Source organism: Lissotriton helveticus, chromosome 7 (assembly GCF_964261635.1).
Source record: "Lissotriton helveticus chromosome 7, aLisHel1.1, whole genome shotgun sequence".
Classification (NCBI taxonomy): Eukaryota; Metazoa; Chordata; class Amphibia; order Caudata; family Salamandridae; genus Lissotriton; species Lissotriton helveticus.
The window spans coordinates 1,656,445,539-1,656,471,216 of record NC_136068.1 but is presented as its reverse complement, the minus strand read 5'-3'; the positions used below and the strand labels follow the sequence as shown (position 1 = coordinate 1,656,471,216).

Genomic DNA, 25,678 nt, shown 5'->3' with positions numbered 1-25,678 from the left:
CATATACATTAGAAATTCCTGAGCATCTTGTTGGATATTTTGTCTAAATTGTGTAGAACCAAAACATACATCCAAAAGATTACAAACATCAGAAACGCTTTGTATTTTACTTTTATCAGTTCTCAATTTTTCATGAACAGAATGCAACAAGGAACAAAATCTTTTTTCCCAATTCTCCATAACTTGCTGTTGCAAACCTTCAATAAAAAAACAACATTGATCACTACATTAGCATAGCAATTGACACCAGAACTATTTTCAAACTGATAATCAACAATCTCTTCAACAGTGTCCTTTTTCTGTTTGCTTGCAATCACAGCATTATTTTGTTTTTTGCCCTTTTCTACACCTTCTGAACAGATATTCTCAGACCTTCTTTTTCAACCAACCACACGCTTTTCAAATACAGGATACTGACTAAGTATGGGCGAAATGCGTGAATTCGCGATCCGCAAAATCCGCAAATTCGTGTGAATTTTTGCGGATGTTTTTTTTTCTGTGTTCGCGGGGCTTTTTGCGTGTTTGCGGGCCGCTTGCAGCGCACCGACCGCGAAGTTACCCATGCAGTCGTACATGGGCGCCGCCATCTTGTGCGCGTTGCGTATTTCCGTTTCCGGGTGCTATTGGCAAGCACGCGTTGTGTGCAGCGCGCTATTACGAGTTCGCGTGTGTTTTTGCGTGCTCGCGTGGGCAATATCGCGCAAACTTACCCACGCGGTCCTCAATGGGCGCAGCCATCTTGGTTTTCATTTATTGCTATGGTTCTGGGCATGCTTTCTGTATCCAGCTTGAATCTTTGCGATCCTTTCTTTGTTTGAAATTTTTTGAAAATCTTTTTTACTCATTTTCTATCCCTCTCTTTTTCTACAACTATATTTTGTGTTTTTTTCTACTTTTGGTTAGTTTGAAACTACTTTTTTAACTCCTTTTTCTTTTCTTTACTTTTTGCCTATTTTACTTTACTGTCCAGGACCATGGCAAAGGGAGCCGGCAACGATCTGAAGGGGAAGGGTCCTGCACCCCGTAGCCGGCTCCCTTGCGGGCGCTTAAGAGGGGAGGATGTGACGGCCAGGGAGATTTTCAGCCCGGTGGAGGTGGCTGCACTGATCTTTTATGTGCAGCACCACCTCCCCAAGACTTTGGCAGCAGGGGGCAGGCTCGCTTCAGGGTATAGCCTCCGGGAGCGTCGCCAGCTGTGGGCTAAGTGGTGCCGGGCCATGCGGAGGGAGTCGAGGGTCCGGCGCACCTACCATCAAGCGACGCACCGGTGGTCAGACCTCCTTGACCGCGAACAGGACTTGCTCCACCTGCTAGGTGTGGAGATCCCTGCCCTTGGTGAGTAGCTATTTAATAACTACTTTGTTTTCTTCTGCTCTGTGTTATATTGCTAATACTTGTTTTTCCCGAAGAGCAAGAATGCTGCCGATTCGATTACATTGCAGGTAAATTAACGTTTAAATAGCTTCTGTGATTGCAGGTGCTTGCCTGCTCAGTGGCGTTGCTACTATGCTTACTTGTTTGCAACTTTGTGCTTATTAGAGAGCAGAACTGGGTAATGCTAGAGAGACTAGAGACTCAAGTCTAGTCCTTGCTTTGTACTCCTGCTGCCAGTAAGAAGAGATAGTGGTGGATTGATAGGTTGAGTATATTATGACTTGTTATTTAGTAGGACATTTTTTTAGTGGTCTGCAATCATGATGATGGACTGTGTCTTTCACGTCGCGTGCTGTTGAGTGCTGGCAGTCGTAGTAGAACCTTTTTGTTGTTGGTTTAGTTAGTGATTTACATAACTTTCCAAGTAGACGGTCTGCGAATCCAGCAATACTGTACTATCTATCCTAGTTGACCAGATCAGATAGGTCAATCAATACATGTAGTGCAATTGTTGGTAATTTGTTTCCCCGAGATATTTTTAGATTGTGGTCAAAGAAATCAAATATTTCAAAAACACAATCATCCATGTTTGTGTTTATTTCATGTGAGAATTATTCCTTTATGCCACTTTTTAAATTATGATTATGTCTTTTTTTGTATTGTATTGTCTTTTCATGCATTTTATTAATTTGTTGATAAATAATTTGCATTTAACTTTATGAATTGTATTATATAATTTATGTGATTAATTCTCTTTGTTTATATATTGTATAGCACTGATTGTTTTTTATGTCTCTATTAATTTGTTATAAAATATTTTGTTCATGATTTTAAGATTTGAATTATATATTCTGTATGATTGACTCCTCTTTGTTTATATACTTTATAATAAAAATATTTTAATTAGACCTACTCACACTATTTCGTTTTATATGATTTTTCTATTGTGATAAAAACAGTTGGTTGGTTAAAGTGCCTTGGTTGTTATCTCTCATGCTATCTATCCCTGACCATGGACTTGTAGTATCTACTTTCTCAGGGGGTCCTAGAAATATGCACATTATTGTGTTTATTTCATGATCATCAGCACCTCCCAGGGGCAAGAAGACTGAAACTCCGGCGGAACAAGGTGGGCAGGAACGGTTCTCTGCAGGCTCTTCTGCGGGCCCCAGTAAGTTGTTCTTTTGTTAATATTAATAAATATACTTCCCTAACTTTTACAGGTCCTATTCATTCAAAATTGTTTCCTAATTCTATTTTTTACAAAATAGTCTTTGATCTTCTTGTAGACTGTTTCTACATTCTTATCCTGCCTCTACCGTCACTCTCTGTGCTACTACTATTGTTTACTATTATTATGAGTCATTCTTTGTAGGTAGCTAAGCTTGCCCAGTCGGCAAACGGTGTTAAGTCCTAAGGACTGAGTGCAGTCCTCTGGTTTGCCCTTGCTGTCTATTCCAGTCTTATTAATGTATGTGCTTTGACAATTTCCTATAACAAAATGTCAATGTGTCCAACAAGAATAAGCTAGTAGTTGGCTTTTTTGATTTGATAGGAGCACATACCATACCGCTAGTGTTTCAGGGACTTTTCTACACATACAGAAGTATGTACAAGAGAAATAGGACATTGTTGATGATAGGTGCAGTTCGACTTTCCACATACCTCAGTCTGAACAGAAGTTGAACCCCCAATCCCCTGACTGACTATCTAGTGTGTCTGACCAATGATTACGTTACGACCCAGAAGAACAGAAGAAGACTACCGCCGAGTCCCGACCTATCAGAGACACGGAAACATGCATGCACAGTGCAGTAGTTCAAAGTTCAAACCCTTCCGTTCACTCACTCGTGAACAAAACCACACAGTGTTTGTTAGTTTTAAAGTTTTATTTTCAAATAAGAAATAAAAAAACTATTTTTTCATTTTTAATAGCGCAGTATTGCGAGCGAGCACTGGTGATGAGATAGATGACATTAAAGTTTAAACAACATTCCCTTAAATCAATATAACTTAACACATCAAATTATTAGAATAACTGTGCGGGAGCCCCAACCTTCTTTAAAGTACTTAAAGTACTGCTGGTGATGAGGAGTGGGTGGTGAATTGTCCTGTTGGCAGAAGGGCAATGGAATCTTCTTTCTGTAATTATAAAAATGGTGCACGTTAAAAAGCAAGCATTCATCAGTTGTGCCAAAAAGCATTTAATGGCTAACCATATAAAAGGTTATCACCCTCCCCAAAACCGTCACTTTTTTTCATTCCCAATAATTAGAAATTGGTTATGTATTAACATTTTCTTTCATTACGAGACGACATAGGGGGTGGTGTATGGCATCTGAAAATATGACATGTTTTTTCTAGACGTCACCACATTGGATGCGGCACCAACCACCAGTGCCGGGGCCAGCAGTGCGGAGGGGTCCACTCCAGGTGATGCGGTGGCACCACAACAAGTGCCACCAGGAGGAGTTGGGGGGAAGGCTCAGCAGCGGCGGACGGTGGTAAGTTATTATACTCCTTACTTATTGACATTTTTGAGTAAGGCTCGCAAAGGAGTGTATGATGTACTGTACAGTAGACAGTACACTAGTACAAGTACACTGTACTGTTAAGAACAGTTACTAATTTAGAACTACATTTTTGCTAATCACGGAGAAGACAGTCAACCTTTACTTAGCCATAGCATTTGCGGCGGTAGTTCTCGGGTAAGCAATGGCCACCTCTATGACTTCAACTCAGCTGGGAAACTTTTATCGTGAAGGCAGGTCATATCAGAGGAACTTGAGGGATGTGAAGAACGAAAAGGGAAAGAAGGGCGAAAGGTAGGATGAGCGAGTCGTAACATTTATGACTGTAAAGAACGATACGTGTTTTTGAATGCAGGCAGAGGTGGCTGATAGGAAGGAATCACATGCATGGCTGCTTGAAACAAGGATAGTTGGAGGAGAAAGAAAAGATGACTGCCTGTGTGGGTGAATCAGAGACAATGCATGTGTGGTGTGCATTGTAATATATCATTTGGGTCAAACTCGAATGCAAGTCAAGACGGTGGTTTACCAAATAAAATGAAAATGTTGTTAGTTGGTTGTTGAGAAAAAGTAAACTTGGTACAGTTGAGACATTAAGAAGAATGATAGACGTTTACTTTGGGAGTCTGGATGGTATCTTCTTCTTCCTCATAGACAGCAGAGGTGTATGTAGTAGAGTAGAGTGTTACTTTGAACAGCATGCCAGAGAAGCAAAGCTGAGGAAATCCAAATACTAGAAGTTGTGATTGTTCAGAAATATTCCCTTGACTAACAGTACAGTAGTTACTTTGCAAGCACAGCATATAGTGTCAATGTATTGTATATTTGACATTATATCAAGTAAAGTCCCTTCCTCCGGCAATTATGGGTACTACACTCACTCCCTATGTTAATAATTTTCTTTCAGCTGTGTTATGGGTGGACTATTGCTGTTGTTCACTCAATCTATCAAAACAAAGCACCTAAAGCCATCCATCATATAAGCAAAGATCATGTGATCGGCAGGATATAGGATCAGAAATGAATAATCTTCATTTTCCTTTTCTAGTAGTCAAGGCCTGGGGGGGGGGGAGCAAAATATAAATTACATATTACATTGAGCAGTAGCCCTTGATGTAACCAAGTATGGCCAGTGCCACCCCTATAGAAAGAGCTTCCCTATCACCACCTGCATGTACTGCTTAAGGTAATGCGAGTCATCATGGCTTGTGTCTGTTTTTCTTGGGTGCAAGCTGAGTGAGCTAGCATTATGCTGCCGGCTAGGCTACCACAAGTTCACGTAAAGTAATTTCCTTTGCAAAACAAGAGGAAAAAATAAGAAGACTGGTGTAGTCTCTGACACTCTGACTATGTAGTAGTGAGTCCATAGTGCTGCTAGTAGAATTCCTGAAACTCCCTCTAATGTCACAGGCCTACAAAGACGGTGGAAAGATACATGCCAAAATGTTATACTGTGCTTGCAAGTTGCTAGTGTTACTGACTGTAAGACAACTTTCTGATGAATTACTTTGAGTTAATGTTAAAGACTATTGGCTACAGTATTTTTCTTTCTTTCTTCATATAGATGCTACGCAACAAAAGCTCACCCGGAAGGAGATGGGTGTCCCGGCCAGGGCCCGTAAGCTGGAGGCCATTTGCGCTGAATATCGGCAGCTATGGGCTCAGGAGCAGGACGAGGAGGCGGCAACTACTGCATCCTCCTCCAGTGCCCCCAGGTCCACCAGCCAGCAGCCTCCAGCTAAACGGCGCCGTGGCCCGACAGCCTCCCGCCATCGCCGCACAGCAGCAAAAACAACTGCTGCCCCCCCCAGAGCCAGGATGACACGTGTGCGCCGCCTCCGAAAAAGAGTGGACTTCCTGGAGCGCCTGGCTGAGAAACAAAAAAAAAAAAGTAAATGGATGTTTACGCAGATGAAAATGATTGAAACGAGGTTTGAAATGAGAAGGCAAGATGCACTCAGAGTAGCTGTGCCTTTGGGATGGGGCGAAAATCGCCCCATAATATCGGCTGAGAAACAACAACGCCAGATGCGGGACCTCCGGAAAGAGCTGCGGGATCTCCGCAAAGAGCAGCGGGACCACATGTCTACAGGACACCGCTGGAGGAAGTGACTGTCCCTTGCCCCTTTTTTAAAGACTGTTGGGGGGGTGGGAATCGGGAGTTGGGGATTATTTGGGACTTTTCAGAGGACTATTTGAAATGGGCAATTGTTTGGGTTAGGGAGGGGTGGGACTAGTTTATTTTTGTAGGGTAAATACAATTATTTATTTTACATACTTCGACATAGTGTACGCGTTTATGTTATTTTGTGGGTTGGTGGGCGGGGGTTACGGCACGTTTGGTTTCCTCAAACTTACCAGCATGAATTATCTAAAACATCCAAATATCTTCAAAAGTTCTACTAACAGAGTTAGTGAATTCAATTGGCCTACTAGTACTTTACTAGTACTACTGTCAGTCTCTCCTTCGAGTCCTAGCCCATTATTATACCTCCCCAAAACGCTTATCTTACCTGTGATTCGTGTTTGAGAATAGAGCTAGGCACAGCGCTGGCTGCATGGCAAATGGCGATTATGTCACCCCGGACAGAAATTCCGTTGTTGTGGTGTTAGTAGGAGTGGTACCACACTAGCAGTAGCAGCATATGAAAAACAAAGTAAAAAAATTTGACATTGAGTGGCCTGGGAGGAGTATTAGAAGGAACAGTAGCCTAAGCAATGCTGAAGATAAGTATGGGGAAAAAAGAATTGCCTGGATGATTATGGCTGCAACAAGAACAGTGACACAGCAGCGTAACAACAAGTCTTCTTGACATGTAGGAGGATGACGTTGATGATGGATCCAAGCGATGGTGGGCATGAAATTCTGAATTTATTTTAAAATACTCATTGTTGTTTTTTTACCAGAATTACAATATCCTAGGATTCATCTAGCTGCCTTAAAATTGATTTGAGTAGGTTGCTTGCACCTTATCCTCCCCAGGAAGTGTGTGGAAGCATTGTTGTAGTTAACTCATACCTCAATGAAAACCACACAGCCCGGGGGAAGAGGGTTAGGAACTTGGATGAGAATGGGGTTTGTGGGGAAAGTTTTGTGGAGAGAGGAAGAAAAAAAAACACAGCATGGACAAACAACAAATGAAGGTAAACAAATCTTTGGATACGAAGCTATCCATAAATCTTTTAAGGGACATAAAGGAAGTGCATGCACTACTGCATGCATGAAGTTGTTTGCTAAATGGATAGGTTACTGAAAAGTAAGTAGTACTTTCTACAATGTACTAACTATGAAGAAACAATGTGACAGTACAGGGCTGCAGTAATTACGCAATTTCACTTGCCTATCTGCCCTCAGAGAGAAGAACCACTTAGTACATTAAATTAGTTTAAAAAATAGCAAAGAAAAAAGTATACGATGGCTGGAGGGATGAATTGTAGCAGAGAGCAAACAAATGCACAGAGTCACACTCATAGAAGTTCACAGTAATAACATTACTTAACCCCTTCGCTGCTCATGACGAGCTCAGCTCGCCATGCAGTACACTGGTCGTGTGCTTATGACGAGCTGAGCTCGTCATGAACAATGGTAAATATCGATTTGCAGCACAGGAGGAAAATATCCTGTAGCATTGAAGGTGTTAAAAGATAAGTAGAAATGAAGATGGATCCTGTAACTGTATGTTGTTGTAGTTGTCCTGTTGAATTTGGGAAGTTGCATGCATCCAGCCATTCCTCTTCTTCGCATTACTCCTCCATTCCATCTGACCCTCCGTTGATCAATGTTGGAGACCATAAGACACCTTGTCCACTGCCTGCCTGACGGATGCTGAATTGCGGGTCCCTATTTATAAGCCTGAGTTCATCCTTTTTGCCATTGCACAGGGTAAAAGCCGCCCTGTAATATTAAAACACCACGGAGAAAAAAATATAAGGTACGCTGTGAAGTGCAAAAATAAAACTTTCAGTTTCAGAGTCGACAGTATTACAATACATACAAGCATCATTTTGAAAGTGCGTACTCTGAGTCTCCTTTTCAAGGATAAATAACTTGTGTGGGCGAAATTTGCGGATCTTTCCCCTCAAGCTAGTTGTAAAGTGTAAACTGTGATTTTAGAACAAAATTAGACCTTCCAAGCAGTGCTCCCAGACCCCTCAACCCACCCCCAAACATCTAGAACCCCCCCAAACAGCCCACCAAAAACATGCACTACTACTACTAGGCCTAACTTTCAACCGTGCCAAACGCTCTCTGCAACTAGGGCTAGGCCCAAACCCCACTTTTCCACCAATGTTTTCCAAACAACTTGCATCCGATATTAGACCTTCCCAGCATTGCCCCAAGACCCCTCAACCCATCCGCAAAAAAGGAGAAAACCCCCAAACAGGCCAAAAGCAAAAATGGAAAATGTGACAGAAAATTTGAGGCCTACTTGAAAAATCACTCCAAATGCGCTCTGCAGGTAGGCCCTAACTCCCCTTTTCCACCATGGATTTTCTTCAACCCACTTGCAATCAAACATGGCTGCTGTTGCATGTTTCCGAGTAGCTTGAAAAACTGTGTCCGGGTCAACACCTACTTGTAACTTGTCTTTAACCCCTTCAAAAGAAACCCAGTGTGCAGTGATGCACATGTAATCAAGGGCTTGGCAACTGGTCCACATGCCTTTTGTCAAGTGGATAGTGTGAACAGCACTCTTCTGCAAAGCTGCCCCAATCACCTCCAGCACATCTTGATGTAGTGCTGGAACCGCAACACTGGCAAAATAGGACCGGCTAGGAACCTTCCATTTAGGGCAGACTGTTGCCACAAATTCTAGAAAACCCACCCCTTCCACGAAAGAAAAAGGGAGAAGGTCCAGCGCTAGCATTTTAGCCAGCGTTATACAGACGTGCCGTTGGGTGGTTGCGTTCAAATGGCGCATCCGCTTCTAATGGTGGGCTGGACCGTTTTACGTGATGATGATTATGCAGACTTCTTCATACCAGTTAGGTTCATTGATGTACTTTTTCACATTGGTGTCTCTCCCAGACTCTTAGTGTGCCTCATACATGTTGCAGGGGTAGAGGGTGTGAGTGCTACCACTGCAGTGCTGCTGCCAGGGGTACTGGGTGTACCAGAAAAAATGTCGGTCGGTACTTGACTTCCCCCCTGCACAATCAGACCCTCATCAGCATCAGGTGCATTGTGAATTGATTCATTTGGGTCAGTTCTACTTTTGGCTTCCCGGATGTTCCTTAGGTGCGCATCCCACTGGATAGTGTGGTGTTTTTTGAGATGACCTCTCTGGCCTCTGGTACCATAGTTGGTACCAAGCTTACCCCGACTAACTAATACTTTACAAATCGAACAAACAACCATGTTTTCTGCCTTTTCGCTAGCAGTAAGAGGTGGAGGATGGGCGTGGCTGAATTAGTTTCTCTTGTTCACTTACAGCACCACTACTTGAGGTAATGGAGGTCGAGCTGGATGGAGGTCCCTGCCGGCCCTTCTGACTAAAAAATATGGAAGCTGTAGGCGGTGTTGGTGTGGTAGTTAACTGCGTTGGTGGTGGTACCAGTGCCACGCCACCCACATCCAGCTCAGCAGACATTCGGGATAGGGTGAAAATGTCTATCTGCTGCATGCCCGCTGGGGCTGGAGTGACGTCTGTGATGACTGGGTCGTCGTCAGACTGTTCATCAGCAGCAGAAGACACCACTTCTTGTTCGTCGTCATCACCCATAAGTCGAAGCCTTGCGGGAACCTTCCTTTTAGGCTTAGCTACCTTTGTCGGCTCATGGCGTGCCTCACTGTCAGACTGCATTGCTGTGTTCCAATCAAGATCAAGGTCATCAGAATGAAGGGGGCTTGAAAAAGAACTTGTAGTAGTAGTAGTAGCAGCCCTCCTTGACCTTTTTCTTGCTGGGGATCTGGAAGGCAATGGATCATCATCAGGAGGAGTGGCTTCCTCGGATGATACCTCCGCTTGAATATCAATTTCCTGATGTGCCCCTACTTCTGGAGGAACAAGCATTGTAGTCAGTTGTGCCACTCCATGAACCTCTAGTTGCACCTCTCCATGCACCTCTCCATGCGCCTCTCCTTGCGCCTCTACTTGCGCCTCTCCTTGCGCCTCTCCTTGCGCCTCTCCTTGCGCCTCTCCTTGTGCCTCTCCTTGCCCATGTACTTGCACTTGTACTAGTTGCACCTGTGGTTGTCGTTGCATCTGTGGTTGTTGAACACTCGTCAGCTGAGTTACACCCGGCGTTGATTGGATGGTGCTTTCTTGTGATGAGCCAACATCACTGGTCGATGGTGATTGAGAAAGTAAAGTGGCTGCCTCAGCAGCACTCATGGTCTTGGACCTAACTTGGCGTGGTGGCACTGAGCCCAATTAAGCGGAGGTGCTGCTTCCAGCTTGGTCCCCGGTGGACACCGCTGCTGCTGCAGGCGTAGTTTTTTTTTCCCAAAAAAGGTGTCGGTGGGCCAACCAGTCTACTTGGTAGGTGGTGCCACTAGCTTCTTCTGCTCCTTCTTACTGGCAGTGGCAACTTTTTTCGCTGAGGCGCTATGGCCACCTTTCTTTGGGCCCATCTTCTTCAGATGTCAGAACAGCAGGCAGCAGTTGCATGAGTTGCAGAGTTGTCTTGTCTGTGGCCACACCTGACATCACGTGACGTTGTGCTGCACACACCACCGCAGGACTTCTTCCTGGCACTGGTGGTTCCCTTATGCACCTAAAAGCGAAGGAAGCCAGAGGAACATCAGTTAAACACCCCACAAAGTCAAAAAACACACAAAAATCACCACAATCCAATGCCATCCATGCCCTCAATGATGTTTAAATTCAAGACACACCACAGAAAGACTTGGTCCATGCACCACTCACTACCCCTGGGCCTAATGGAAGAAAGCAAGGCAAACTGGGTGCAGGCCTGAGCACACTGCCTGGCTTCAAAATGGGCCCTTGACCACCAGCCACATGGCCAGGCCCTGCCTGGACCAGGCCTCAAAATGGCCCCAACCACATGGCAAGGCCCCAACAACACCCTAAAAAGTAAAATAAAACACAAAAATCAACACAATCCAATGCCATCCATGCCCTCAATGATGTTTAAGTTCAAGAGGCCCCACACAAAGCATTGGTCCATGCACCACTCACTACCCCTGGGCATAATGGGTGAAAGCAGGGCAGGCTGGGTGCAGGCCTATGGCTCAGAGCACACTGCCTGGCTTCAAAAGGGCCCCTTGTCCCCCAGCCACACGGCCAGGCCTTGCCTGGACCAGGCCTCAAAACGGCCCCCACCCACATGGCCAAGCCCCAACAACACACCACAAAGTCGAAAAACACAGAAAAATCAACACAATCCAATGCCATCCATGCCCTCAATGATGTTTAAATTCAAGAGGCCCCACACAAAGCCTTGCTACATGCACCACTCACTACCCCTCGGCATAATGGGTGAAAGCAGGCCAGGCTGGGTGCAGGCCTATGGCTCAGAGCACATTGCCTGGCTTGAAAATGGCCCCTTGTCCCCCAGCCACATGGCCAGGCCCTGACTGGACCAGGCCTTAAAATGGCCCCCACCCACATGGCCAGGCCCCAATAACACCCCAAAAAGTTGAAAAACACACAAAAATCACCACAATACAATGCCATCCATGCCCTCAATGATGTGTAAATTCAAGACACCCCACAGAAAGACTTGGTCCATGCACCACTGAGTACCCCGGGGACTAATGGAAGAAAGCAGGGCAAACTGGGTGCAGGCCTGAGCACACTGCCTGGCTTCAAAATGGGCCCTTGACCCCCAGCCACATGGCCAGGCCCTGCCTGGGCCAGGCCTCAAAATGGCCCCTACCCACATGGCCAGGCCCCAACAACACCCCAAAAAGTTGAAAAACACACACACAATCACCACAATCCAATGCCATCCATGCCCTCAATGATGTTTAAATCAAGACACCCCACAGAAAGACTTGGTCCATGCACCACTGAGTACACCTGGGCCTTATGGAAGAAAGCAAGGCAAACTGGGTGCAGGCGTGAGCACACTGCCTGGCTTCAAAATGGGCCCTTGACCCCAAGCCACATGGCCAGGCCTTGCCTGGACCAGGCCTCAAAATGGCCCCCACCCACATGGCCAGGCCCCAACAACACCCCAAAAAGTTTAAAAAAAACACACAAAATTCACCACAATCCAATGCCATCCATGCCCTCAATGATGTTTAAATACAAGACACCCCACAGAAAGACTTGGTCCATGCACCACTGAGTACACCTGGGCCTTATGGAAGAAAGCAAGGCAAACTGGGTGCAGGCGTGAGCACACTGCCTGGCTTCAAAATGGGCCCTTGACCCCAAGCCACATGGCCAGGCCCTGCCTGGACCAGGCCTCAAAATGGCCGCCACCCACATGGCCAGGCCCCAACAACACCCCAAAAAGTAAAAAAACACACAAAAATCACCACAATCCAATGCCATCCATGTCCTCAATGATGTTTAAATTCAAGACACCCCACAGAAAGACTTGGTCCTTGCACCACTGAGTACCCCTGGGCCTAATGGAAGAAAGCAAGGCAAACTGGGTGCAGACCTTAGCACACTATCTGGCTTCAAAATGGGCCCTTGACCCCCAGACACATGGCCAGGCCCTGCCCTGGACCAGGCCTCAAAATGGCCCCCACCCACATGGCCAGGCCCCAACAACCCCCCAAAAAGTTGAAAAACATACAAAATCACCACAATCCAATGCCATCCATGCCCTCAATGATGTCTAAATTAAAGACACCCCACAGAAAGACTTGGTCCATGCACCACTCACTACCCCTGGGCCTACTGGCTAGTAAGGCTTTACAGGCACCCCAAAAAAAAAATATCAGCATATAACAGTGAGCTAAAATTCCATGACATAAATGAGAATTAAGTTAAAAAAATCACAGAAACAGTTGTATCATGCACCCATGACTAACCCTGGGCCTACGGGATACTGTGGCTACCCACAATATATATTTTTTAAAGTTGTGAAAAAGTTTTAAAACTGTAGTTGCAGCAACTTCAATGCCCCAAACAAACAACACCAACTTACTTGTAAAATCGCAAGTCCAAAAGAGATCCAAACTCCAAAGTCCAAAAAGTCCTCAAATACAAATATTCAGCAGCAGCCACAAAAAGTAATCCTTCCAGCTCCAGATCCGAATCAAAAGTGACCAGGAAATGGACAAAGCACTTGGAGGAGCCTGCTGGACAGGAACAGGAAGTTGGAGACTCTGGGGCACTTCTTTCCTCCCCCCCCTCAAAAATGGACTCCTTGCACCAAAAAGTGCAGCCAAATGTCAATCGGAGGAGTTATTCTGATCAAAATCATAATTTTCAGAAGGTTTATGCTGCCTGCGGTGAATTTCTTGTGCAGAATTGCAATGTTTGCAATTTCGGGAAAGCAAGCTGTTTAAATCTCCCGCCGGAAGTCAGCTGCGCGCCGCATCTACGTGTTCGGCATTGTTTACTCCCGCAATGCGTGAGCGCGGGCCCTTATGACGTACTCGCATTGTCAAACTCCCGCTGTGCAAGATTGCGAGCCGCGATGACGTAATCGCGGTTGAAAAACTCTCGCGCGATCACGCAGCAAGATCCAAAATGGCGCACACAAACCGGGAGAAAAACAACTCGGCGAACACAGAATCACGGTAAGTCAACGCAGCGCGCGCAATATTGTATTTTTCAAGCGCGACCAATCAAAAAAATTCGCAGGTTGCGAATTTGCGGATTTTTGGGCAAATTCCGCAAATTCCGCTAACTAAATGGATTTTACGCCCACGCTTAATACTGACCTAAATTAGGAGCATATGTTCTTCTTAACCCATTGTACTTTTTGACATAGTTGGCATCTGCAGTAACCTTTGTATCATCAAAATCAATGAAAAACAAACCAGATAATGTTCTGACTCACCACAAAGCAATATATGCCATTTCCTCTTTAAACACAGTATTTCCAATGTTCACCAAAGCACTGTCAACACTTAAACCTTGAGATTTATGAATAGTGACTGCATATGCCCGAGAAACTGGAAACTGTTTTCTACGGACATATAAATCTTTAACAAGCAAAAAAAGAACAGAACAACAACCAATTTCTTCAACTTCTTCAATCTGATCAAATGTAATCTTTAAGAATTCAATACCATCTATATTTTGGTAATTAACTAAATCCACAACTTTGCCCATTGCTCCATTAACTAAACCGTTTTGTACATCTAAATTACGCCTTAAAATGATCTGCCAGTTTCTACATGCATATAGATTCTTTTCTAAACCAGCAGTTTTTCTATATTGATTTTTCTAAAGAATCCAATTTTGTCTTTACATTTTTCGTTCGAAATAATAGTGATTCCTTCATGCTCTATTTCATCGATGGCTTCCATTTTTATTATTTCTTCATTTTCCAGTTTCAAAAGTTGTTAGTTGACTATAGAACACTGACGCAATGTTGGCATTAAGCTGAGTACAGATTTGTTTTCTGCAATTTTCATATATATTTTCTCAGGAACTACGTTTTCATTTGGAAACAAATTGGAAAGTAATCGAGTCTGCAAAGCTTAGTTGCCATGTTCAGTCAATAGTCAAATTCTTATATCTTGGAGAATAGTTCCATAATCAACATCATTTGCTTGTCGCATATTTGTAATGAGTTCTTTGGATTCAAAATATGACCCCATGTTCACGTTTCCAACACTACCCAGAGACTTTCTTGTGTCTTCATGCTCAATACTGGTTGTCCTCTTACAAGGGTTCAGTTGCAGTAGATCTACAAAAACTATGAAATGTTTTTCTCGGATGTATGACATTACAACGCATGCTTTTACATTGCATGCCTTTACAACACGGTTTTTACAACGCAAAACTTTACAACGCATAGCGCTTTGGGGTGCTTGATAGAGAATAGTTTAATTTACTATTCCAACTCCAGTCCCCGTGAACACTAGGGAAGGTGTTGGATAGCAAATTAAACTTATTCCCTATCCTAGAGCGCCCCCCAGCGCAATGCGTTGTAATGGTTGGTGTTGTAAAAGTTGCGTCGTAAAGGCACTGCGTGGTAAATGTTGCGTTGTAAAGGATGCTTCCCGTTTTTCTCCAAATAACACGTCGTACTCTGTTTTAAGAATTTGCTGCATTCTTAAATGCACAAACGCAAGCATTAAGTTTGATACCATGCTTACCTCATCAATAATAAGACGTTTCATTTTCTTCAAGACTCTTGAAACTTCACAACAAGCTTCTCCAGATAGTTTGTGGTATTCCAATTTGTTTTCATGCTCTACTGGTACCATTAGTAAACGATGTAAAGTAATTCCTTTAATGTTGTATGTTGCCAACCTAGTTGGAGCAGTGACAACAAAAGACAAATGCGACTCAGTTGTTTTTTTGTGGATAACTTATAAATACTTTAATTAAAAAAACTTTTTTCTGTTCCAGCTTGTCCACTCACATACATTCGGATAGGTTGAAATGACATGCATGAGCACTCTTTCTTTTCATGAAGTTATCCATGGTCAATCTGTTGTCTCACTTTCTCATATATTTGTTTTTGCTCAACATTTAGGGGTCCATTAGGATGTCGGGCGGTGGCACCACCGCAGTGCTGGTGTGGGCGGAAAAATGCCTTTTTCCGCCCGCGAGCAGCGGTACTCACATCTGCCATATTTGTATAGCAAAACATAGGTCATTTCCCGTCTGCCGCCGAGCGCCGGGCACCGTCATCAAAGTGCGCCCGTCACCGCGGCAGTGGGAGCCATTGGAGACTCACCACCGTGCGGAATGACGTCCACCCCGCTCCACAAATTAGGATGGCCCAAACAGGCAGACGCACCGCTGCAGAGACACCGCACAACCTGAGACGGCGGAAACTCGACAGCGGAGCGGGACAGCAGAGACCCGGTCCACACCACCCGGTCATGAATGTCATGGACCCAGCCCTACTTATGCATCCGGTGATGTACCTGCTACAGCACTACTATCAAATGGGCATCCGTGGACGGCGCCGCAGGTAAGCAACTATACAAATACAACACCCAACACACAGGCTGACACAGGGTGCAATTCCACCACAGACACCCTGCTGGGGGTAGCAACACATCCACAAGGGCACCCACACATGACCCACCTGCTACCAAGTCAACCTACTGCATCCTGGACACACATTGACCGTAAACTAGCAGCAACGTCCTGCTCACGTCACCGCAGTGGTCAACACATGTGCACAATGTAGAAGGCAGGGCCACTCCAAGGCATGAGCAGTGCCCAAACACCACAAGGACACACCACCCCCAACCACACATCAACACACCCCATCAAGTCACAGGCCAGGTGCCCATCCTGTGCAACCCCATGCACAGCAACAAGCAACAAGCACAGCAACAAGCAAGCACAATACACACCCTGCACCACACAACAAACAACCAGGGAGACAGCGACTGCAGGACTGGCTGACAAGGAACACACAACACCATTGCCACACACACTGAAGGCTGATAATCCTTGCCAGCACATACACAAACAAACAAACACACACCCTGGGTGTAGCTACAAACATAACACACACACAGGGAAGCCTGAACAGATGCCTGCCTTAAAACAACACACAAACACCACAGGAACACACACAGAACCCCAACAGGAACAGACATATCCTGTCAGCCAAACTGTGGAAACGCAATGGGAGCACAGATACAACATGAGTGCACAACATCATCACTCAGGAACAAAACACACACAACATACCACAAATCACACAAGAAGTGCACCTGCACAGAACTACAATGCCACATCAAACTAACCACAGATGCATATGAAAATTAAAATCAACAAACACCACATGACATCAGGGGATGCACATCAGGCAGTGCCAAGGACACAAACACAGCACTGTATGCACAACAAGCAGTGTGTGCACAACAAGTACAACAGCCACACACAGACATGACTTACACAACCTCAACACACACACCACAAATCAGCACAGCACAAATACAACAGCATACCCAGGAAGTGAAGCAATACCACAGCCAATATACAGACATCCAACACAACAACAGGATGCACCACTCTGGGATCAAAGAGCAGAACCATCTCCACCAGAGCCCTGGGCAGCACACCCAGCTTAAGTGCACATGAGCAATCCTCACTGATTAATAGCACAAGAACATCACACATAAACCATTGCGGCAATGTCCAGAGTGGAACATCACTCTTGGCCCAAGAACTGCACCCCAAGGCACAGTCTCACAAATGAAGTGATGGTGAGGCACATGCACATGTAAACCAAGGGGACCGCTGGCATCAAAGTCAACTGACTTGCATGTCAGTAGTAGACATACATAAATAGAGGGAGTGCAGACCCACAATGGCTAGCTACAAGTGGCACACATAGAGGATGGCATTACACCACACACACCATGCCACACATACCATGCCATACAGGAGGAGAAAAGGCACCATGTGCCTGCAATGCATGAGAAACACAAACACAATGCCAGTGAGGAGCAGCAGGGCCACAAAGTCTACACAAACAAACTCAAGACACATTGATGATCAAACAAACACAAGACTGATGTGCAAGTCACACACTCTGCACGCTATTGAATTCTCGTAGTAGCAGGGGAATTTAACATGGCAGCTGGGGGGTACCTGTTAATTGCCAACTAGGAAAATGTGTTCTTAAAAATTGAATGCTTTTAAATTGTTTGTTATCACTCTGTTTCTTGCGCAAACGTCCAAACTAAATACTCACTTCCTGACGGCCCCGCATCTTGTTGGCGAGCCGCCATCTTTGTGGAGGTCAGCCCTCTAGTTGCTGAGCACTTTCCCTCCACCTCAGCCTATAAAAGCAAATGCTCTTGCCACCGCGCAGCACTATTGAATTCGCGTAGTCCCAGGGGAATTGAACACAGCAGCTGGGGGTACCTGGTAATTGCCAAATAGGAAAAATCGTTTTTGAAAATGTCATGCTTTTAAATTGTTTGTCATCACTCTGTTTCTTGCGCACACGTCCAAACTAAATACTCTCTTCACGACGGTCCCGCATTTTGTGGGCGAGCCGCCATCTTTGGAGTGTTCAGCACTCTAGTTGCCGAGCACTTTCCCTCCACCTCAGCCTATAAAAGCAAATGCTCTCGCGACCGCGCAGAGGACGGGTGCAGCGGGCCCGCCAAAGGCAAGCCCGTCTGCGCCCGTCCGCGGCCGGGTCACGCCTTGCGCCACACCCCCTGGTCAAATTTCAAGAATAACTTATACCAAGTCGACTCTAATGAATCTACAATACACAACTAAGGATAATGTTTGTCAGCCCATCTCTCTAGGAGATGACTTTCAGGCATTAGTGTGCCCTATCTGCCATCTTGCCTTTCATAAAAGTCATTCAATATTTCCTCCCTCTGAAGAGGTAGGCTTTACTCCGTTCGATACACGTTTCGGTAATAAGCGTACCTTAACAAGTGTCCTACTGAACACTAGATCACTTCCTAAACATAGGCACAAACTTGCTGATTTTATTGAGTTTCACTCGCCAGACATATTGTTCCTTACGGAGACTTGGTCTCATCTCTCTTCTGAACCAGACCTAAATGTCGCTATACCACCGGGCTATGATTTATATAGGATTGACAGGGTAGGACAAAGAGGGGGAGGGGTGGCTATTGTCTATCGCTCACACATTAAAGCAATCTTCTCCGAAATTCCTCATTTTAAAGAAGAGGCTAGTCTGTTTACTTTCAAAGCTACCAGCACTGATTCCCTTAATGGACTTCTAATATATAGACCACCGGGACCTAGAAATACGTTCATTGAATCCATTTTGAATGTTATGGAATCATGTATGGCACACTCTAATTTTATTGTGTTGGGAGATTTTAATTTCCATTTGGAGGCAATTGACAACATGGACTCTAACAGACCGATTCCTTTGCCTAGGTCTAAAGCAAATAGTAACTGAGCAAACACATACAGGTAAACACAACCTGGATGGTATTTTTTACAAATCACGCACAGACACACTTTACCAAGATACTATCCTTACCTTGGACGGACCATAGTGCAGTCTTTTTTAAAGTCCATACAACTGGTCCCCTAAATAGAAGCTTTGGCACCAACATACCAAAGACGTCACGTTCGTGGAAACAAATTAACCCTTTTGATCTCCAAAACACGCTGCAATTACAGAACACTATTTTGGACACCGATCCTGACCAAGCTGAGATAAATCTCAATCACTGGTTGGAACAGGCGGTGGTAATCCTAGCTCCTGAAACTAGTGTAAGAGCCAAAAATAAACTCGGCCCCATGATATAACACCAAATTAAAAGACCTTAAAAAAATCTGCAGAGCCAAAGAAAGGTTCTGGAGAAAGGAATACTCAGAATATGATAAAAAAGCATTATGGAAATGCCTTAGCTAAATACAAGGAAACTATAAACGAGGCAAAATCTACTTATTTCACTGAGAAAATCATGGATTCCAAAAATACCTCTATAGATAGTCCCATTCCTTAGATACAATATTAGAATTCTAATCTGTATATAAATGTAAATTGATACTTGTATAGCGCACTACTCACCCGCAAGGGTCTCAAGGCGCTTGTACGAATACCGCTGTGGAACCCATCCTGGCTTTCCCTGTGAGGTGTCCACTCCTGGGCACCCCCAAGGTGGAGGCCAGGGATCCTTAGCGTTGTGGGGGCCGTTGTGGAGATTAAGCAAGCTATTGCCCAGAGTTGCAGAGTGGGACTCCATGATTGGAATAGGCACCGAGGCGAGAATTATCAGGTCCGTGGAATTTTTGAGCCCAAGACCCGCCGAGGCGGGGAATTGAACCCTAGTGCCGGGATACACCTCTGCATCAGGGTCTGCCGCTCTAACCATTGAGCCACACTTCTCCATCGCAGATCTAGGCCTGCCACAGTGAAACGTATTTCGCTTTGAGTGATAGTTACTGCAAACACATGTTAACATTACATTTCTGCCTACTTTTAAAATACCATGCACCCTGCCTTGTGCGCTAGAAGGCCTACATAGGGGTATCATAATACTTAAGAATGTGTTTTTATGTGACTAGTGGCTTTATGGATTTCAGATTTTTTACTGCTACAGCCAGGCTACACAGGTTAGGCCTAAAGCTATGTTAACACTGTAGTGGATGGCCCAAAAGGTGTTGTCCACTGGTGGTATTTAACTTTCAGGCACAGGAGCACCTTCTACAACATACTAGGCACATACAGGTAAGTTAAATATACCAATTGGGTGCAGGCACTTTACTTCAAGTTAGCAGAAGTAAAATTCACAAAGCTTTTGAGCCATAGAAATATAGGCTCCAGTAAATGGCAACAATATGGGATGACAATGCGGAAAAAATGAATTACGTATACCCGAGAATGCAGTTTTAGAGAAGTTACCAGGAAGAATCCAAGGTATTTCAAAGCAGTGACTAGAGTAGGTGGGGGTGGGGGCAAGATCAAGGAGCCAGCAGGAGTCCAACTAATTCTCAAAAGAGCCACCAAATGTGAGGAATATGTTCTTGTGCATTGCTGAGTGAGAACTTTTGATTCATCTTTTATCCTGCCCCCTGAACTGCCTAAGCAGGTGAAAAATGTTGTGTCAGCCACGTAGATCATAAAAGTAAAGTCTTATGGGCTGATGAGGGGGTCCAGAAGAGTGATATATATATTTTTACAAAGTGAGCATCAAAGAAGGTCCCTAGTTGAACTCCATGATGCACTAATTTTGTTGTGAAGAAATACGAAAAAACCTTCACAGTTTGCATGCAATCTTGACAGTAAGAGGTAATTCAGTCAATGGCAGCATGCTTAATCCCAGTATCATAGAGTCTGGACAATGAAATGTCATGGAAGATGGTGTCAAAGTGGCTGAGAATCAAGGTGAATCAAATATGCTTTGCACCTTTGTTAATCAACTAGTGTCATTCATCCACTACGGCAATAAAAGCTAATTCAGTACTAATGGTTTAGAATTTAGCATAGAACCCTTCAAAGGAAAAGCAGTAGTAGTAGTGTTGACTTGTGTTAGAAACTGCGTTTTCTGGTTGAGTGGGGAGTTAACCTTGGTCAAGCAGCAACTACAATCCTAGTCATTGTAAGGTACAGGCACAGCCTAAATTAACCTGTGTTCACTTTCCAGTAACTTGGCACAGATAAGTCATGCTTAACTTAGAGGCAATGTGTAAAGTATTTGTGCAACACTTCAAACAGTAAGAACATTTAAAAGACTACACAACAAGGATCCCACACCAGATTAGGAAAATATAACATAGTTTATTAAACAAACAAGACCAAAACAACAAAAATCAAATTAGAACAACTGGAGATATTGGATGTTAATGTTTATAGTGAGAAATAGCTCCAAAAATCACAAAATGCTGTCATGTTCTTTCCACTAATCTCCAGGAAATGTACGTTTGCAGATGACGTACATTTAGGATGGTTTCAGACTGATTTGATGCACTCGCTCAGGCTATGGTGTGCCTTGGACCGATTAGCTCACAGTGCCACCGCTAGACCCCCTAAACCTAAGCAGCTAGCGAACAGGTCTGGCAACCATTGAACATGACAACTCTTTTTCCTTAGGAACTGTAGTGAAAGACTTCAAACTTTTGTCCCAGTTACTCGTGCTCTCTTCTGCTCAGAGAAATATACAAAGAATACACAATGGGGTGTTTTAAATATTTATTGAACCATAGTGATTCTTCCATAGAAAAATGGACTGCGCTGATTAATAGACTGAAGCAAACAAAGGTTATAATGAATGTCAACAAAGTGAATACAAAAAAGAGTTCCACCATCTTGTTGAGACAGGTCATATATGCATACATATAAAAGATAATAAGAATCAAGAGTACTCCTATGATGGTAACCCTAACCTACATGTCTAGGGAGGAAATGCATGAGCTGCCAAGACAACCCACTTCTGGATGATTTAATCCCTTTACCTGGTGGGTAAAAATGTATGACCCTGTCTTGGTCACGAACTGGACACTCATTACAGAGATGTCAGTCAGCTGCTAGGCCAAAGCTTCAGCTGGGAGTCAGCAGAAGTTTCTCTTCTGATTATGTTACGAAATAAAAGGCTATATACAGAAAATGGCCTCCTTGACTTGGGCCAAGATTGTGATGACAAACATCATATATTATATAAGTGAATTTTGGCATCCAATTGTAATCCTAATCACGGATGTCATCCATCCAGTCCAAGCATTTGTCCTGTCACATAGTATACAGAAATGAGTCTATCCAGAATGATACCTTGATAAATATCATGTTACATAACACTTAAAATCTGGAAGGAGTTCGAGCTTGAGCTCTTCCCCACGCTTCGAATGGTGTGGAACCAGTCGCTTGCTAGTGGAGTGGTTCCACCTCAGTGGAAACAAGCGGTGGTGACCCCCTTCCTGAAAAAGCCCACCCTTGATCCAGACTGCCTTAAGAACTTTAGGCCTATCTCGCTCCTACCCTATCCAGCAAAAATTGTAGAGCGGGTGGTGGCTTGCACCCTCTCCAGACATCTTGAACAGCACAAGCTCCTGGAGGATGTTCAATTTGGCTTCCGCCCAGCTCATTGCACTGTGACGGCCCTTGTGACCGTGCTGGACGAGCTACGTTGGCGGGCAGTTAGGGGACAGGCAGGGGTTTTGATCCTGCTTGACCTGTCTGCCGCCTTCGATACAGTGAACCTTGGCATTTTGTTGGACGGGTTGAGAGAGTTAGGGGTGGCAGGGAGTGCCCTTGGGTGGTTTTAGTCCTTCCTCCAGGGTAGGGAACAAGCTGTGTCCCTTCCTCCTTTTCAGTCCTCCTTCTCTACCATTTTGCACGGTGTCCCTCAAGGCTCGGCAGTTAGTCCAATACTTTTTAACATCTATATGAAGCCCTTAAAAGCGGTCACCAAACAATATCAGATCGAAATTGTTAACTACGCTGATGACACGCAATTGATTCTTTTCTTGGAGGGAAACAAATCTACCTCTTTGGAGGAATTTCACAACTGCCTGCGAGCCACAGCGGAATGGTTGAAAGCAAACTCTTTGCAATTTAACACAGGAAAGACCGAGGTGTTATTTTGTCCAAGGCCCAGGGTTCATTCTCTTCTGCCTAGCAATTTCTGGCCAACGGATTATTCTCCACAGGTCCAGCCTGTGAAGGTAGTACGGAATCTGGGTGTGATGTTCAATAGTGATCTCACCCTGGAGGCGCAGGTTTCAAAGGTGGCAGCTGGCTGCTTGACCATCATTCGCCTCCTGAGAAAAATCCTGCCCTTGTTACCGCCCCCTGCTTGAATAGAGGTGGTGCATTGCACAGTGCTCAGTAGGTTAGACTACTGCAACGCCTTGCTGCTGGAGTCCCATAGCTATCTCCTGGACAGACTCCAGAGACTCCAGTCCACCACTGCAAAATTAGCCCTGGGGTGGCCAACTAGATCTTCCTCCTCAGGGGCTCTGGCTCAGCTGCATTGGCTCCCAGTGAGGCAGAGGGTGACATTTAAGTCCCTCTGTCTGACCTTTAAAGCCCTCCACGGGTTAGGCCCAGCCTGCTTACAAAGGAAGATTTCATGGCATGTGCCAGCCCGTAGTCTACGCTCCTCCTCTGCCAGGTTGGTGACCGTACCGAGGTTTAGGAGTTCCAGAGCAGGAGGTAGATCGCTCTGTGTGGCTGCGGCCAAGCTCTGGAACTCTCTTCCCACTGAACTCTGGCAGGTCACCGGCCTTCTTGCTTTTAGAAAGCATTTGAAAACCTGTCTTTTTCCAAATCCTTAGCCTGTTATCAGCTGCCCCCTCCTTTTTTCTTTCGAGTCTGCCAGAGCCAGGATGCCTCGCGAGGTGATAGCGCGCTTTATAAGTGAAATAAATAAATAAATAATTAAATAATAAATGTTGCAAACGCCATGTTTGTCAACAAAGACTTTGATGACGAACATGCTGTCTGAAACGGGACGCCAATATTCACTTAATACAATATATAATGTTTGTGACTTATTTTGAAACGCGTTGGCTGGATGCTCTTATGAAAAAAACTGTTTTATTGATATGAATAAAAGAAGGAATAAATATATTTTGAAATACAAATGGGGTTGCTGTGGGCAACCATATCTTCATGTGCACCATTCCACTTATTACATTTTCAATTTCTGTTGGACAGTGGTACTGAACAACAGCAGGTACCGGAAAAGAATTGTGCGAAACTTATTTTGTTGGAACTTCCTGTGAGGTGCGGTAACTCGTGTCCGCATCTGGTGTCTTTTAGTTATTTATGCTTTGAATTTATTACCACGCTCGGTTCATTACTAAGCCAGCTTAAGAGAAGGAAAGATACTTCAAAGAGCCCATTGAGATTTCCAGCATTAAACCAGGACTTGTTGGATTAAAATGTTTTTGTCTTTGTGCCAATAACTTTTATTACCTTCTTCCACAGAATGCCCCCAAAACCAACATTATACATTTTGTGGTGCTAGTTGTCAAGCAAACTGTGCAGATCGAAATGTGATCAAGCAATGCAACAAGAAGTGTGTCGCTGACTGTATCTGTGATGCCGGGTACGTCCTGGAGCATGAAGATTCTCAGAGCTGTGTACTGAAAGAGAATTGTGACTCATGTCCAGAAAATGCCTATTACAGTGCCTGTGATGTGCAATGCCAGAGAACCTGCAATAACTACAACCAAGCATCATTTCCCTGCCCCGACATGTGTGCTCCTGGCTGTGTTTGTAATAAAGGATTTGTCAATCATAAAGGTGACTGCATCCTCCCAAGTGAATGCCGTACATAGGAACCCTATTGAGAGCTCAGTTATTAAAGGAGGCAGCTTCCCATTCATTTAGTCCTGCTAGCAATTTTCTCTGCTTATAAGTGACTCCCTACAGATTGCTTGGGACACAACCAGATGTGTCTATCAGGCGGGAAACAGTGTATTAAAATGTTCAATAATAATCCATTGAACGGTGTGTAGTGTGTTAATCTCAGTCCCTGGGGTCCATTTCGACAGACTTGAGGAGCAAGTAGTAGATACCAGGCACAAGGGCGCACATCTGACCAGCAAATGTTCCTAGTCTATTACTAAGCTCCAATGTTCTCACATTGGAGCTCAGTAATGGACTAGGAAAATCTGCTAAGGGAAAATGCTTAAGGCCTAGATGGTCTATACAGCAGAAAAGGAGGATTCGTATTTAAGCACCAGCTTAATACCAGTTGCCAAAGTGGGATAATTACAGAGTGTGGTAAATACATTCTATTCTGAAGTTGCGGTGTCAGAATGTGGCATAGTATCAGTGCTGGACTGGCCGTAGTGGGCATCGGGCGTTTCCCCTTTGGGCTGCTAGGATGGGAGCTGCTTTTAGGCCCCTGGGGGGCGTTTTTGTTACCGGGGGCCGGCATTATCAGCCCCCTGTAACAAAATCACCCAAAACCACCCCTGGCATACAGCTTGCCTGCCCCTTCTTCCTCCCCCTCAGGGGGGCCGACAGAGCAGTTTGCCAGGGCCGATTTCGGTTCCCAGTCCGGCCCTGCATAGTATTCACAATTAGAATTTACAACATGAATTTTGGTATGTTTTTCCTCTTTTCTGTCTGTTTTGTTTAGGGGTGGGTGTAAACCTTGTAATTTTACACAACATAAACACGTGGAATTGTTTATGAATTCCGCAAGAATAAGCTAAAATTATGCAAGAAGAGTAATTCTACACTTAGCCCTATTTCCTAGCACAAAAATGCTTCTTTGTACCTAATACGGACGATGCATTTTGCAC

General features: G+C 44.6%; 1 protein-coding gene across 1 annotated transcript in view; it reads left to right on the top strand.

Moving 5' to 3' along the window:
• LOC144767596 (alpha-tectorin-like) overlaps positions 1-25,254 on the top strand; it is a 295,475-nt gene extending 270,221 nt beyond the window's left edge. The window contains exon 4 of the mRNA XM_078651005.1: positions 24,351-25,254. Coding sequence (XP_078507131.1) covers positions 24,351-24,703 — 353 coding nt within the window. The 3' untranslated portion in view covers positions 24,704-25,254. The remainder of the gene's footprint in view (positions 1-24,350) is intronic.
• Positions 25,255-25,678: the final 424 nt, after the last annotated feature.